General features: G+C 32.9%; 3 protein-coding genes across 3 annotated transcripts; 1 reads left to right on the plus strand and 2 right to left on the minus strand.

Annotated features, from left to right (window-relative positions):
- Nucleotides 1–32: 32 nt before the first annotated feature.
- LOC105768073 (uncharacterized) lies at nt 33–3,596 on the minus strand. The gene is made up of 7 exons (XM_012587806.2): nt 3,428–3,596; nt 3,112–3,228; nt 1,563–1,630; nt 996–1,109; nt 751–919; nt 315–464; nt 33–228 (listed from the first exon to the last, which is right to left on the minus strand). Exons 2-7 carry the CDS (start codon nt 3,184–3,186, stop codon nt 202–204), a joined length of 603 nt encoding a protein of 200 aa, XP_012443260.1. The 5' UTR covers nt 3,187–3,228; nt 3,428–3,596; the 3' UTR covers nt 33–201.
- A 1,329-nt stretch (nt 3,597–4,925) lies between these two features.
- LOC105768076 (uncharacterized protein At1g15400) lies at nt 4,926–5,852 on the plus strand. The gene has a single exon (XM_012587810.2). It carries the CDS (start codon nt 5,092–5,094, stop codon nt 5,482–5,484), a length of 393 nt encoding a protein of 130 aa, XP_012443264.1. The 5' UTR covers nt 4,926–5,091; the 3' UTR covers nt 5,485–5,852.
- A 1,895-nt stretch (nt 5,853–7,747) lies between these two features.
- LOC105768074 (uncharacterized) lies at nt 7,748–11,247 on the minus strand. Its single transcript, XM_012587808.2, has 8 exons — nt 11,075–11,247; nt 10,306–10,418; nt 9,463–9,534; nt 9,305–9,340; nt 8,798–8,843; nt 8,613–8,700; nt 8,239–8,296; nt 7,748–8,089 (listed from the first exon to the last, which is right to left on the minus strand). The coding sequence occupies exons 1-8, from the start codon at nt 11,151–11,153 to the stop codon at nt 8,039–8,041; spliced, it is 543 nt and encodes a 180-aa protein (XP_012443262.1). The 5' UTR covers nt 11,154–11,247; the 3' UTR covers nt 7,748–8,038.
- Nucleotides 11,248–12,324: the final 1,077 nt, after the last annotated feature.

Here is a 12,324-nt window from a genome sequence, read left to right on the forward strand (position 1 = left end):
TTGGTTAAATGTATATATAAAACGCTATCAAAGAAAAAAAAATCAAATTTAATTTCTATCATTGTCAAAGTAACATTTATTACATTTGTCCTGCTCAGACCTAAAATGCACTCAAGAGTGAATGAATAAACAGGTTCGGTATTAAGCTAACCGTATTGGCCGCTGAATATATGAAACATCATATAAACAACTGTTTCAGGCTCAGCTTATCAATTCCTCCATTAAGCCCTATTGAAACAAATAGTGAGAAATGAGTCAGGATTCAGTAGTTTCTTCACGATATAAAGCTTACTAACTGGAAAAAAGCAACCCACCCGTGCAATGTATTGCTCTGCATCAGTTCGTTTCAGAAAGTGCATTGAGTGGCTAGCAAAATTGGCAGATTTATCACTAAGAATTATTCCACTTCCCAAATCTTCAAGCACTCTTACCTTGATGTAGGGATCTTTCGGAGGCACCATATCCTGAAAAAAAACAAACCGATAACTTCAGCCATTGCAATCTAGGTCACACTCAACAGATGCTTTTCAATGCTTTGTGAGAAGGAAAGGAAGACAGCTTGTACTTATTACCCTGTTTTCATAATCGTAACCGTTTTCATAGTTCTTTGTAAGTAACAACTGAATCATAATCTAAAGGCCTCCATTTTAATTTTTAACCTTAGAAGGTTTGCCATTCGCATGGAGATAAACCTAGATTCCTAAGTTCTTATGGTAAAATGTTTAATTCATATGAGAAGATAGACATTACCACATTCACATCAAGACTCAGCTGTGACATGTACATTTTCAAAGATTTAGAATGATCTTTGAAATACTGTTCCTCTGAGTCACTGAACTTCTCCTTAATTTCACATGGAAGCTCATGAAGCAGCCCTACCTTCCATGCCAAATCTCGAATAATTTCAGCTCGGTTGTACCTGTATAAAATTTAGCAGCTGATAACAATAAATTTCATCTAAACACTCAAATTAGCAAGAAAGGTGATATACTTACACGTATGCCATTAGGCAACGCTTGTTGCGAATTAAAGAAAGGTGATGGACGAGTGCTCCATAATGATCTGCATTTCTAGCTGTTTGGACTTCTAGTCCCTCCTCTTGCATTTTCCTATCATAACATAAATCATGTTAAAGGCAGAAGTGAAACTAGAATTTGAAACCAACCCCCAAGCGAATCCATAATAACAATAGTAAAGCAGCATCCCCAAGAGTATATTTTACATCCTATAGCCAAAATCTTCAGAGAATACTCCATTACAGTACTTTTTTTCAACCTCAAGCTCCACTGGAAGTTCAGACAACACCACCTACTGCAACTAGTACCATTGGAATTGAGCATTGAGTTTAAGATATTAAAGCATACAGAACTAAACCTCTAGGAAGTGGTCATGGCTAAAAACAAGCCTAGGATGTAGTAGGAAAGACTTGGAGAATAGAGATGCTGATTCATTGAATAAATAAATGGAAAAAGGCAGCAGATGTAATTGCACTAAAGAGGGGGACAAAGATGGATTAAGAAAAAGAGAAAAGGCTAAAGAAGCAAAATAGCAACAAGGATTACCTTATCAATGACTGAAGTGCATTATGATGCTCATTGCATTCTTCAGCTACTCGTTCAAACAGCTCTTCCTGTGAGATGACATCACATACAACAATTTAAAAAACAGCACAAATCTATTTACACCACAGCTTTGACAGCATAATTCATGAATTTTTTTTCTGAAATAAAATTATCAAATATGATGAGGTAAGGCTAAAAAAAATAAAAAATTATCACTAATAAAAGTTCAATATTTAAGTATTTTTATTCCATTAATAGCAATAAAAATAAAAATAAAAATAAAATCTTTCAATTTCATTGTTTTCATTCGGGTTTTATTTATATTTTGAAATTTTAATTATTAATATATTAATATATTTTAATTATGTTAACAACTTAAATCACGTTAATTTAAATCGATTAAATAAAAATAAAATATTTCATAAATTAAAAATAGATAAATGTACTATGCATACAAGATTAAAATTTAGTGTATATATATAGAAAGATGCATTCTGAAAAATTAAAAAAGGGAACTTTTTTAGAAAAAAAAGTGAGATGGCTAAGAACCTCGAATCTGACAAATTCAGACCCTCCGATCAGTTAGGATTAGAATTTTTTTTAATTGAGTTAATGATGAATCAAGTCCGGTGAAATTAGGGGAAAAAAAAAGTCGAAATCGGGTTTGAAATCCACCCACCTCGATATATTTACAAAAAAAAAAAAACGATTGTAAATTAAGTTTTTGCTTTTAATAGATAAATAAATATTAAATTTTAATTACAAACTCAAAAGAAATTTAAATTTTTTTACTTCAAAATAAAAAATAAAACAATTAAAAAATATAATCTTAATTGCTTTAAAATAAAATAATAAAACAATTAACAAATATACTCTTATTTGCTTCAAAATAAAAAATAAAACAATTAAACTAAATTCAAAAGTCAAATCGAAATTAATTCTCTACTAAAATTTGAATTTAAGTTGGATGAATTCTTTTTTAAGAATCGAGGTTGAGTCAAGGTGGATCCCTCAAGGTTTAGGTTGGGTCAAGTAGGCAAAAATTCACCCCACACCATACTCTTTCAAGTTCTTCAGCATTTTCTCCTCCCATGTTCTCCTTATTCCAACTCTCCGTCCCGATTAACGGAACTGACTTCCATTGCATCCACTACTCTTTTCTTTGTGCCCCTGTATCAGCACCATCCCTACGAAAAACACTTGCGAAAATTGACGTAAACTAATGTTCTCTCGACGTTTCAGTTCCACATACTCGAGGCATTTATGCTGGCTGCGTTTTAGGCATGCAAAGATTCTGGAATTTATGCCGAAAATAAAAATAACATATCTATACTAGACTACCCATTAGCCTTCGGATGTATTATATCGTAAGCGCATATAATGCGCACGGCACAAACACACAAATTCAAAGAGAATAAACATACCCACCAACCAAATTTTCAAGCAAATTTTCAATTATACTTAATCAGGTCCATTCATTTCCAAATTATTGTTGCGTGTGCAAGAAAATAATGTATACACACAAAAGTGAGAAATCAAGCAGACTTACGTTGAAAATCTTGAGATGCCCTTTTTCACTACCGGCAAACTCTTTCACCAACTGATACGCCTTTCTGCCGTGCATCTTAAAGATGAAACTTTAACCACCCCTTCAAATATATTTTACCTTCAAAATCGAACAATCTTTGAGACATTTCACCGAACACGTTGCATAAATTTTCTTTTAATTCCAAAAAAAAAAAGAAAAAGAAAAAAAAAGCGATTATGCTTTAAGAACTGTGAAACAGAGAAGAAGCAAAGAAGGAGATATTGGAAAAGTTGAGAAAATAATAAAATAGGTTTTAGAGAAAATAAAGAGTAGATACCTGTTTTGGGGTGTTTGGGAGAAATGAAAGTGCGAGAAAGTGAAGAGAAAAATCAAGTAGATATATGGATCTAACAGCAAGGCAGAGGTTTTGGCGGCTGATTTATTTGAATTCTTAAATTTAGCGCCAACTCTTATATTGGGCTTTTCGTGCTTCTCACTGGATCACCAGCCCTGTAACGGATTTGGTACGTTTTAGATTTTATAAATGAGATTGAAATTTTATTGTACTTAAGAATCAAATAAATATTTAAAAAGAAAAAAGAAAAATATTATTTTGAATTAATAACTAATTTAATAACATATATTATACTCTCAAAAAGAAAAACATGAATTAAAACTCTAAAAATAATATTATTAAATCCAAAAATCAACTAAGTGAAAAAAAAGAATAAAATGAAAGACAAGTTTGGTGGAATGAGTGACGTAAGTTAGTAATTAATGATTATTCCATTGGGTTTGTAGTTGTAAAGAGAAAATGAAGGTAGTTGTTCTTTCGATCAAACATGGCAACTGGCAAAGACGATACTGCAGTGCCTGTCATACATTGGCCGATGGTATTACGAGAAATTTGATTTTGGAGTTAAAATTATAAAGTAATCAATAAAGGAGAATTTAGACTTCACCTCTCACATTGCCCACCAAATGTGAACACTGAACATCCCAATCAAAACATGGGGACCATCACACAGAATTGTTCCCTTTGGCTTTTATCATGTAGGTGGGGGTAACAAATTTTCATCCATATCTTTCATTTTGTCCAATTTATTGACTTTCTTCAATGTGCCATCTTCCACAATAAATATTTCTCCAAACTAGTCCATTTCACAATGAAATTTCCTTCTTTTTGGTATCTTATCAACAAAAGATATAAAATAAATTAAGTGTGTTCTTGTGGTCACTTAAGAAAAGAAGTAAATAAAATAGGGTAAATGGAAAGCTTCATTAATATTGATGAGGAAAAAGCTTGGAGTGTAATTACTTTTACATGAATTATCATGCATGTATATTTTCCTCTTTTCCCCTACTAAAAGGAAGTGATGATATGATATGTTAGGTATTTATTTAAGCTGGAGTGAATATTTATAGAGAGAGTGAGTGTGAATTAAATGCTTAAATTTATTATAGCATATACTTTTCCATGTACCAATACTTATTACCTACGAAATTCATTCTCATGTGTCTTGATTAACATCATTAATGAATATTATTTAAAACTTGATCGACCTTAAAAATATAAAATCGTTATTTTCTAAACTTGATCAGCATGAAGTGATAATCAGTGGGCGTTAGGCCATTGGTCGAGGCTCATTCGCCAACGTTTTTAAAAGATAATTACTGTCCTCCAACTCTTAATTATACTACTTAGTGAAATATTATGATGTCGATTATCAAAAAAAGAAACCGACTTTTTACAACTACATAAATTTTTTTATCTATACTTAAGTGAACAATTGACACTCGACAGAAAAAAATATGTAAAAAAACTTGAAATATTGACTCAGTTGCCTTATTGTGACTTTTTCTTAACCAAATCTTCCAGATTTCTCTATCCTCCACTCTCTCCATATATTTACAACAAGCTCGAATATTTAAATGGAGATATTGGGTTTTATCTTTTAGTTTAATTGAAGAGAGAAGAAGCGAGAGGTACCAGCGTCCGCCATGGCTGGTTTGCAAAGATCAGCGGTGTCTTTTAGGAGGCAAGGGTCTTCGGGGCTTGTTTGGGATGACAAGTTTTTGTCGGAGTTGAATCAAGGGAAACCAGAAGAGCAGCAACAAGAAGGAGACACGAAACAGCTGCAGAAAGAGGAACCAAGGCAGTTGCAAGACAGCCGTAACCCAGAAAAGTTTGACGATGTTAAGGGTGTTGCCCCCATCAACACCATCGAAAGAAACCGATCAAATGGTGAAAGACGAGGTTACCGGACTGGTGGTAAGGTATCCCCTGCTATTGACCCGCCTTCTCCAAAGGTTTCAGCTTGTGGTTTCTGCAGTGCTCTTGGGAAACAAACCAAGAATCGTAGGAAAAAGCCTCGTAAGCATAGAACAAAATAGGCTTTTTTTTGCCTATCCTTTTCTTGTATTTGCCGGTAACCGGAGTTGGAAATTCCGGTGAACTTGATTGGTATATTGGTATACCAATATATGGTCTTTTAGGCTTTTTTTCTTTAGCCCATCTCCGTGAACTGAGATGCGGACTTTAGGAAAGAAAGAATAGATCGTTGTCTTGTTTTTTCTTTTGGGTGTTTCAAGTTTTGATCTTTTTATGTTCTGTTAGCGATTACTGTTTTCTGTTTTATTCAGAAAAATGTGGTTTGGATTGATATGTAATTAAACGAATCTGTAAATGTTTCACTATTTGGGTCACGATGATGAGACAAAATTTCATGATGAACAGAAGGCAAAATCTTGATTCACACTCATCTCTTGGCATCTTGGTTTTATTTTATCTACTTTTGTTATTCTTTTTCTTTTTGGATATAGCAGTATCAAAACAGTTTTAAAATTTCTGGGTTGTGGAGGGTTTTTCTCTGTCTCAATTTGTGGTAAAAACTAAAAATTTAATGAAAAAGGTGAGTTTGCAAGAGAATCTCTTCCCTGTTCTGTTCTGTTTTTGTTTTGTCAGAAAAAAAAATTCAGGAATTTCTAGGGATCATCAAAAACAGGGGAGAGTGGACCCATTTAACCAGGTTGCCCCCACCTGTTTGTTTGTTGATGCTTTTGCATATGCATCAAAGTTACTTCTTGGTTGCATTAATGTACTTTTAATTATTGGTAATTCAGAGATGCACTTAAAACCCCTCTCTGCTTTGGTTACTCTTAGGAAGCTCTGAATACCATGTGTGTTACATAGCTGATCTCATTCATTGATTCATTTAATTATTTGGAAGAACCCAAACTTGATTACCTACCAAAATATTATGGCATAAAACTCCAATCTCTAATCTTATCAATCCAGGTCATAAATTAAAGCCATTCATATAAAATGTTCAAGCACCCACAAAAGAAAAAGCACAATTTAAACTTAAATTAAAATTAATGCATTCAATTTATTACATCATTTTTTTTTGAATTACAAAAGAAAGGCAAAATTCTACTTACCACATTATATATATCTCGGAGCAATTGCAAGTAAAATTTGGTATGATGATATTAGAGAGTAAGACGATAACTAAATCCGAGAATTATATATGAAGAGAAAAAAAAAGAATTATTTAAACTACATTTGTATTTATAGAGACTGGTAAGCAACGGATGAATAATTAACTTGTAACCAATACTGTAACTGTAAAAAACTTCTATTAACTGAATGGTACGTGTGCTAACAGATGATATTGGAGACCAACGCAGAACAATTATGCATGGTGGAACTCCAACATCAATTTTGACAATCCACTATGAAGATTTTTACAATTAAAAACTGCTTAATTCTGCGTGTTAAACAGATAAAGGATTGATGCAAAATGTGTGAGATGATGTAATAATAAATCATGTGAAGAGTCCATTGTCGCCTTTCTCACGTGTGCTTGAAATGAGGCAAAGGAGTCGTAAAAATGGAAGGAAAATGACGAAGGAGCGGATCCTCTAAAATCCAAGGATTTGTTTCCTTCTTTTTATCTCTTTCAGAGTTCCCTCATTTCTTCTTTCTTTTGGCACAGACACAATAATTAATTATTAGTTATTAATTATGCATCACCTAAATAGTTGATTTATCTCAATCTTCCATCCACAGCCTTGGCCCATTATACGATAAGGATGTGAATGATGTTGCTTGCATGTTGAATTATAGATAGATGACCCACAGCAACTATTTCCAGTGTGTGAAACTAAACTTTTCCATTTGATGATGAAGGTGGAATGTACTAGGAGGATGCTTCCAGCATCATCACCCCCTTTATCTTTTTTTTGCCTCTCATACTTCATTATTTCTTGGGTTTTTCGTTTTCTATTTTTCAATTCAATCTTCCTCCACCCCCCCCTGTTTTAGTATATATTATTAAAATACATATTTTTGTGTGGTCATTTTCACTATTTAAAGAAAACCATTTATATTATATAAATTAAAAGATATCATAATACATTATTGCATATAAAACTAAATAAAATAAACTAATAGAGTTGAATAAATTGATTTATTCAATTATCTGTTTCCAAATAAACTATTTTTTAATCGACCAGAACCAAAATTGATTGATTTTTTTAAAGCTCATCCCTACATTGCACCAATGCCCAATATAGCTCACAATCGTCATGGGCTTTTTAATCTTCTTCAATAAAAATCAGGGCTGGGATCTACAAGGTATCACTGATACCTTCATTCTATAAAGATCAGTTTCATTCTTTCAAAAAAATAAAAAATAAAAATTCAGTTTCAACATTTCAGGAACATGGGATCCACAGCTGAAAATCCGATATATAAAAATGCAGAGTAAAACCACAGTTGCTGAAGCCTACTTCACTACACTTCTTTCTGCCATAAATTATCGAATTGTAATTTTTGTTCTGTGTATAAAAAAGCAAGAAATGGCCGATACCAAGGAGAGGGTAGAAGCGTTGGCAATTGTAGGAGGATTTCCTTGTAGATTTGGCCAACCCTTCAACTTGCTGATCAGTCTTTAGAAGTTATAACAAGCAACCCCAATGCTCCAATCAGAATATACTGCAATGATGAAAAGAATCACTAGCAAGTTTTGATGAAGGAAAGGAGTATTGTATAATATGGATAATCATTGATGTTACAGGTAAACCTGGGCATAACTGTAGGGAAATGGTTTCCTACTTTAAGCAAAGCAATGTCATTTAACATACCTTGATAATTGGTTTTTCAGTCATGATTATGGTTACCCAACCAACATAAGGCAAGAACCTGCAATCGAGGAAAGTAATCAGAAAACTTTGGTTTTGTTCTTCTTGATCTAAGGGTACAACAACCTTTTGCTTGAAATATGACATGTTGAGATTAATTAATCAGTTGGAACCCAAATTTCAAATGAAAGCAGCAATGCTGTCCCAAAGGAATTGCCCTATCTCCATAATAAGCATGTATGAAAATATATACACGTGCATCTGTGTGAACTCTTGAGATGGACTACTATGGATTTTGAAGACAACCATACATGATGAAAAATGATATCCATCAGCTCCATGTACACAAATAGAACTATCAAATGTGAGAGGCTTACCCCACAGCTCTGCCCATGATATGGTGCCGATGAAGCCATTGCTGACCTTGAGCATATAAAAGCCTGTCATCCCCATAATTGTTGTCTCCTGAAAATGAACAAATAAAGGAAGAACATTTAAATACCAAACAATGCAATTCTGGTTATTTCTAACAACCTTAATCTTAATTCAAATAAGCTGTCACCTTTGGTGAGGACATCAACTTCTCCAGTATCTTGCCTTTCATGGACCTAAAATAATATTTAATATCAAAATTCAAAAGATGGCAGATCATGCTCTTAGATAAATCTGTTAAAAATAATAAGTTTTGTCTATGAAAATTAGATTCTTTAGATCATTATCTCAAACCAAACCTTTAGCAAAAAGAACTTGGTCATCCACTATTTAAGACTAATCAATTGATCAATCATGTACCAATTGATCGACCAAAATCATGTTCCTCACACACTGACTATTATATGAGACTAACTGTTCACAACCATACTAGCAAATTTAATAAATTGATTTTATGCTCCTATTCAATGTTAAAGTGAAAATAGTGGTTGCTAACATGCATGAAATGCCCATACAGAGATGACAACAGCAACTCTTTAAAGTTTCAAAATCAATTGAAAACCACTTTTTGCCATCATATGATGCATACACCTTAGTCCAAGATCAATAAAATAAGTGAAAAATATCAAAATGCTACCTTAATTACACGATGGACAATTGGGATTTCACGGCCCTGAGAAATCCACAGTACGGGAAATGAATTAGCAATAGAGCATTAAGGAAAAAACACCGGTATCAACAATAAAAAAAATACAAAACTTACAAACAAATAAAAAGTAAAAGAAAGGGACTTACATCAACATTAAAAACAACAATCTCCCCTGCACGAATAGGATCTTTACTCATGTGCAAGAACAAAATATCCCCCTGCATATGATACAATCCTCACTAGTTAAGCAACAGCTACAAATAGGGGCATCTAAATGAACAATAATGATCAGACATGTCAAGTAGGTTCATAGAAGTGTTCATATAAAATATAATAACCTCCATTATGATCTTATTACACATCCAAAGCAAGTAACTCATTAAATTGAATGACATGAACATGATTAATCACAGATTGCCGACCATAACTAGCAGAGTATAGTTGTCATCAATGCATACTTTAGTTTGTCCAGAGACATTTCCATGATAATGGTAATATACAAGTAAAAAACGGATATTGACTTCAGGGGAAAATAGATCGAAGTAATAAAAGTGACACATGCTATTAGTCAAAGCTTTAAGTTACAAGCTAGAATTTTAAAGCCATAAGATCTTCATTCTCAAACTATCTTAGGTTTCTTTCTAAAATAACAGAGTATATAATCTGAAGTCTGAACTTCTCTAAACGACAGGATATCCACTCTAAAGTGGAGAACCAACAATTCTGATCAGAAGGAAACATTTCCTTCCTACTGGGTGAGCCATAAAGAAAAATCTTACAGTGGCAAACTCTCGGTAGCTTAAAAAGTGACATGAAAGAAATAACCATAGTGCATGGAAGAATATAACATCAATCATAGTTTCCTGTATTCTAACTCATAGATTCTGGAAAAACATTCTTTGCTTGACTGCAAAGTGGTATAAGGTTACAATTAAGGTTGCAAGACACACCAAAATCATTTAAGCATTTGCTTCTTTAAGTTCACTTACTCTCTTGAAGCCAGGTTCCATACTTCCAGAAAGAACAACCACAACAGGAGATTCACTGCCAGTGATGCACATCAATGCCTTCCATATTATAAGGGCTGATGTAACGATCATACCTGGAACACAAAGGCTTCCTGTATGATTAAAATCTCACAGGGAGGATAACTAATGACAACAACCTTTCAAACTTGTTTATTCGAGAATGCAAGGCATGCCGTACTAACAGGACTTGAATAGATATATCTTAAACTCTCGAACATGTTAATTCAGCTTTGATCAAAATAAAAGAAATTAAAAGGTAGATATACTTGTATCAAAATCTTAATTTGTGATCAATATCTAGATTTCAAGTTCTTAATCTTCACCCAAATTAAGTACATTTGGGATCAATACGAGTTAAAAGAAAGAAAAAGTATAAAATAAAATAAAAAAAGAAAAGAAAAGAAAGAGATTTCTTGTTTTAGGCTTGAAAGTCACTAGGAGTCATCTTCAAGTAAATTGGCAGTCAACACCAGTAACCCATTAAACAAACTCAGAAACAAAACAGGCTCCTCCACTCTGGATCTATCCAAAACAAAAAGATTTAAAAAAAAAAAAAAAGGTTTTCGATTCGTAAAGGGTAATGCAATTTGGCTTGGGTTTTTCCAAAAAGGTTAAAAATTTATCTCAATTTAAACTAAAACAAGTTGAGAGAATTATTAAACTGAGAAAACCAAAGGGGATTTATGACATTCAGGGCAACATATATTAGCAAAACCATTAAGAAACGTACCAAGACTGACAGCCTGAGTGAGGAGCTGCCGGATCTGAATTGATTTGATGGAGTCTACGGTGTCTCCGATCCACCCCATTTCTTTTATCTCTTTCTGTTTCTTGCTTCCTTGCAAAAGCCCCAGCTCCCGGCTTCACTTAGTCGTTATATTTTGGGTTAGTGCATAATTAGCCCTAAAGTATTTTAAGTCTACCAATTTGGTATCTGGAAAATAAACATTTTTTAATCCAATAGTCAAAATTTAATTCCCTCCAGCTAATAAATTTTACCACTTTCAAAATGTGCCTCAATGATATGAAAATACAAGGTCAGCTGATGCGGAAACCTCGAAATCCTTGAATAACTTGTAAAAAAAAAAAGTAAAAGAAATTAAAAAAGGGATCAAATTGACAAGATAAGAGAGTTCTGGGGCCTTGGAAGAATTTAACCAGAAGTTTTTTTCCATTCCCATTGTTGCGCACCCAATCGGGAGTTATAGCAGGATGTTCTTTTTAAGAAACCCTAAAAAATAGAGAAGGAAAAAATCACTTAATTCTCAAAAAAACTTGCTTTACCCAAAATTTAAAATAAAATCAACTTTTTTAAATCTCTTGTAATTTGATTCACCTTTTATACTTACATAGTAAAGTTTTTACATTAGTAATTTAGTCTATAACCTGATTCGAGTTTAGGATTATTTACCTCTTCAACCTTTGTTTTTTATTGGACAGGACTTTGAATCTTAGTTGCCTGAAATCTGTTTTCATCTATGATTAGATTGATTTAACAAAAAATCGAATGCTCAATTTATGACCAAAATTTGAAATTGGAGGAAAAAAGGTTAAAAGTTGAAAACTGAACTTTCTTTTAACAATTTTCTTTTCTGATTATTTCATTAGGTCTTGGTTCATTGCAATTATGGTTTTTTAATATTTATATATTTTCTTAATTTTTAATGTTTGAATTATTATAACGATTAAATTAATGGAAATAAAAATGAAAGATTGAATGGATTTGACGTTTGATGTAGAAATTGAAGGTAAGAAACAATTAAGCGGAGGTGTTGAATCCATCCCCTCAACTGACCTGATTTCCGCAGTCATTAGGAGGGAGACAGTAATACTGGTGACGGATGATAGGATTAGGAGGATTGATGAGAGATATCTTGGAATATGATATCCACAACCTCCCTGTTTTAATTAGTACACCAACAAAAAGACCAAAGTGGAAAGAGTGAGATGGATACTGTTGAAATACCGGCCATGTATTTC

Source organism: Gossypium raimondii, chromosome 5 (genome assembly GCF_025698545.1).
Source record: "Gossypium raimondii isolate GPD5lz chromosome 5, ASM2569854v1, whole genome shotgun sequence".
NCBI classification, from domain to species: Eukaryota; Viridiplantae; Streptophyta; class Magnoliopsida; order Malvales; family Malvaceae; genus Gossypium; species Gossypium raimondii.

Excerpts from the sequence above, each read along its gene's own strand:
- LOC105768074 (XM_012587808.2), bottom strand. The coding sequence starts at position 11,153 with ATGGGGTGGATCGGAGACACCGTAGACTCCATCAAATCAATTCAGATC. Across the intron at positions 9,341-9,462 it reads TTGTTGTTTTTAATGTTGAT|GGCCGTGAAATCCCAATTGT; the intron begins GTAAGTCCCTTT and ends TGGATTTCTCAG. Across the intron at positions 8,090-8,238 it reads CTGAAAAACCAATTATCAAG|TATATTCTGATTGGAGCATT; the intron begins GTATGTTAAATG and ends TCATCATTGCAG.
- LOC105768073 (XM_012587806.2), bottom strand. The coding sequence starts at position 3,186 with ATGCACGGCAGAAAGGCGTATCAGTTGGTGAAAGAGTTTGCCGGTAGT. Across the intron at positions 1,631-3,111 it reads GGCATCTCAAGATTTTCAAC|GAAGAGCTGTTTGAACGAGT; the intron begins GTAAGTCTGCTT and ends GTCATCTCACAG. Across the intron at positions 920-995 it reads CGTTGCCTAATGGCATACGT|GTACAACCGAGCTGAAATTA; the intron begins GTAAGTATATCA and ends AATTTTATACAG.
- LOC105768076 (XM_012587810.2), top strand. The coding sequence starts at position 5,092 with ATGGCTGGTTTGCAAAGATCAGCGGTGTCTTTTAGGAGGCAAGGGTCT.